General features: G+C 40.4%; 1 protein-coding gene across 1 annotated transcript; it reads right to left on the bottom strand.

The window, feature by feature from the left end:
* Window positions 1-1820: 1820 nt before the first annotated feature.
* On the bottom strand, window positions 1821-3180 carry SUCNR1 (succinate receptor 1). The gene has a single exon (XM_044432749.1). It carries the CDS (start codon window positions 3178-3180, stop codon window positions 2200-2202), a length of 981 nt encoding a protein of 326 aa, XP_044288684.1. The 3' UTR covers window positions 1821-2199.
* Between the last annotated feature and the right edge of the window lie 429 nt (window positions 3181-3609).

Genomic DNA, 3609 nt, shown 5'->3' with positions numbered 1-3609 from the left:
ATGCTCTGATTTCAAAAGTGGCTTGAGATGTGGAAAAAGTGTGCAAAATTTGGCACCATCCCAAGCATCTATGTCTAGAATCAATGTCTAAATGTTATCAGTAGATGGAATTTCTCACCAATGAACAACGTATCAGTCTGCTGTAAACTGCTCCACTGCAACTGCTATATTCAAGGTATCAGGGTCATTGTGCAAAGAAGCAAAAATGTGTGGCCACCACAGGCCACTTAATCATCAGCAGACATCTTGGCATAACCCTGTTCCTCCCCCTTTTCTCCACCTATGGTATACAGAAGAAAATGGCTGCAGTGCACAATAGGAATTAGACTGGTATGTTAGCTAAAAAAGTTGGAGATTCTTGTCTCCAAAGGACAAGCACTTTTCAGAAATCTTTGCATAGGTATTTGCAGCCAAGGGACAACAAAAACAAAGCTAAACTTGAGGGCCCCTTCAAGTCTGTTGTACAGACCTGCAGCTGGCTCACATGAGAAAAAAAGAGCTGTGGACAAGTGAAGCAGTGAAATTGCCTTGGAGAAGGGGACCATAATGCTGGAGAAAATGATAGCTGCAGCCATACTGTGCTAAGCAGCATTCAAGAATGGCATTACTGTTATACTCTTTGGCTTCTCTTGCCAAGCAACTTGGTGGCATCTTTCAGCAACCCATGTTCTATGATGAAATTTACTTTGTTCTATCAGTAAGAACAAAGTGCAGAATATTTGTGTATTGATGAGTAGGAAACTAGCTTTCAATGGGATTGACTGATGCATTGATTTAAAGGCAAGCTCATCTCCATCTATACACGCACACACGCATGCACAAACCCTTACAAGTGTGTATATTAAACAAGCAAACAAAGTAGCCCATTTTATACATCCAGGCTGCCCTCCCACGTGTTCAAGGAAAATGCATGTCTTTAGTGATCCATTAACACACTACTCTTTCTGTGATTTCACTGAACATATGGACAGCAGCCCAAATGCATGGACCAAGTTCAGATAAAATAAAAATAATACATACAAATTTCAACAGTTCCCTCTATGCATCTCATTCTTGAATAATAGGCATGCCCATGAAAGTTGATGAGAGGCAGACTGATATTTAGACACTACCTGTGCATCTATCCACACAAGCAAAGCACACTGTACTTTACTTTAAGATGGAGTGTAATTCCACTCAGAACTGTATGGACATCACTTCCATGATCTGGGAAAGAATCAGTTAATAATAGCTTCAACTTGTCTGCGTTGAATTCAGTTTAATAGCTATAATACAACCCTTTGTTTTCCCCAATACATGTTCAGAACTACACCTGGAGTACACAAAAGAAGGAATAAGCTTCAATGATCCCCACAATAACTTCACTTATGGTTGTTTCTTTTGTACGTCACTGACATGAAGGGGTCCAACTAACAGAATGTAGGACATACAGCAACTCAGCCATCCCACAACCTAGACTTTGGACCGCAAAAGATTAGTGACACAGTGTTAAATTTTGAAGTGCAGTTGCTTATAATGACAGTTGCCTCAGTCATGCTTTCAAGGAGAGGATCCAAAAACGCAGCACCTGCATTGATCTATATCAACAAAGCAGCTCTTGCAGTTTTTATCTCTACCAGAAGCAGCTCTTTCATAAAGCAAATAGGTCCGAGTTGCCAATTCAAGACCAAGCTGGCCAATTACACTTTGCCTTAACACGGAGGTATATTGTAACAATATATAATTGCTGGGAAAATCCATTCTAACTCCCAGCTACTGTGAGGTCTAGAACTAGGCTCAGAGGAAATAAGGGAAGCCTAAGGAGGATGACACTTGGCAGCACGGTCCTTCCTAATCAAAACTCCTAGGGCTTTGACCCTGAGAGCCCTGGCTCCACTACACAATTGTTCAAAAGATGCCTGTATGCATGAGCAGCTCTCTTAGGAAGGGCTTCCTCTTCACATATCTTCGCATATCACCATGATTAGAGGTCCCAAGTGAGAATAGCCTGGATATGTGATGGCAAGGACTGGATCAATCGTGTGACTCTTGTGTATACATGAAGGAGGCTTGTTTCTCTTCTACTATGATTCCAAGGATGGTTCTGAGCAGACACCCCAAGTCAAGTGAATGAAGGAAGATGTAGAGTTGGGTGCCATCCACACATTGATCGCATATTCAAATGCCTGGTGAAAACTGCATCTCATTTATCAAAGATGTTCATCCTTCTGAATGGTTCTTGTCAGTCTGAAAGATACACCTCACTTCACTGCAGCAAGGTATAAACCTTTTAAAGAAATATCTTAGTTTACTCATCAGCATCTCCCTGAAGTGATCGCCCATCAAGAAATAAAAGATAGGGTTAATTACACTGTTTAGAAAAGCAATTGGCCTGGTAGGAATGTAAACAATCTTGATAAGTTCCACTGTGGAATGCTTCCAACCTGCCAATCGGGAGGCAATCCTAAGATTGCGCATGATATGATAAGGAGTAAAGAGCACCATAAAGATACCCATTGCCATGATGATCAAGGTGAGAGGTTTCTCAAGTGTTGGGACAGCAGTGAGCTCTGAGTTTCGTCTTTTCAGGTAGGTGTGGATCTTCATGTAAAAAAAGCACATGATGCACAAGGGTATGATGAATCCAATTATTGTTAAAACCATGCTGTAGATAAGAGTGTATTCTGCATCTCCTGAACTTGCAAAATCCAAACATTTGCTGGTGTCATTCTGACGTGAGATGGATATGAGCATGGGCAACACTTCCATTAAAACTGCGATCCAAATGGCCAGTGAAAAGAGAATGGCCATGCTTCTCTTCTGCATAACATTATTTCTGAAGGGGTACTTTATAAGCAGGTATCTGTCGATGCTGATAAAAGTGAGGAAAAGAATACTTGTATATAGGTTGCCATGGAGGAAAAACCTGTTGATAATGCACCAAGTGATATTATAGGGCAAAATATCTTTGGAGTAACTTGACACCAGTTCCGGGAGTGTGCACAAGAATGCAATATCTGACAGTGTTAGGTTGAATAGGTAGATGTTGCCACTTCTCCAGGTTTTGAGGCAAAAGATATAGCCAAAAACAACAATGCTGTTACCAATGATGCCAACTATGAACTCGAAAGCATACATTGTAGAAAGGCAGTACTTTTCAAGGGCTCTAGATATCTCCGCCCATTCTTCAGAGCAATTCATATCCTGGAAATGTAGTAATAATGGCAGATAGATATTTTGTTAGTTTACACAGTTGAAAACAAACGGGATTATTACAATGCCATATTTCGCACTAGCAGTCATGCTGAAATGTTAGCTAAATGCCTGGCAAAGACCTGAACTTTGTGGGAGCCATGTTTTTGCATAGCCCAGATTTCACTGCACAGCACATCACAAAAAACTCTTCTGCCGTTTGAATGAACTTCATTCTGAGGATCCTGCTATTCCATGTGAAGTGTTTGTTAAGATAAGAAAAAAACTTTTTTCAGGGATGTTATAGGGGCAAAACTTTGTTCATGACTAGTATGTGGAGAACCAGTGTTTCTTTCACAATTACTTACTAAAAACAATGACTCACTGTCCCCTGACAATTTTGCTTAATTAAAGAATTTCTATAAATTTGCAATTTTC

Source organism: Varanus komodoensis, unplaced genomic scaffold (assembly GCF_004798865.1).
Source record: "Varanus komodoensis strain SLA01 unplaced genomic scaffold, ASM479886v1 scaffold25, whole genome shotgun sequence".
NCBI lineage: Eukaryota > Metazoa > Chordata > Lepidosauria > Squamata > Varanidae > Varanus > Varanus komodoensis.
The sequence above is the reverse complement of the archived record's forward strand: the minus strand, read 5'-3'. Positions and strand labels throughout refer to the sequence as shown.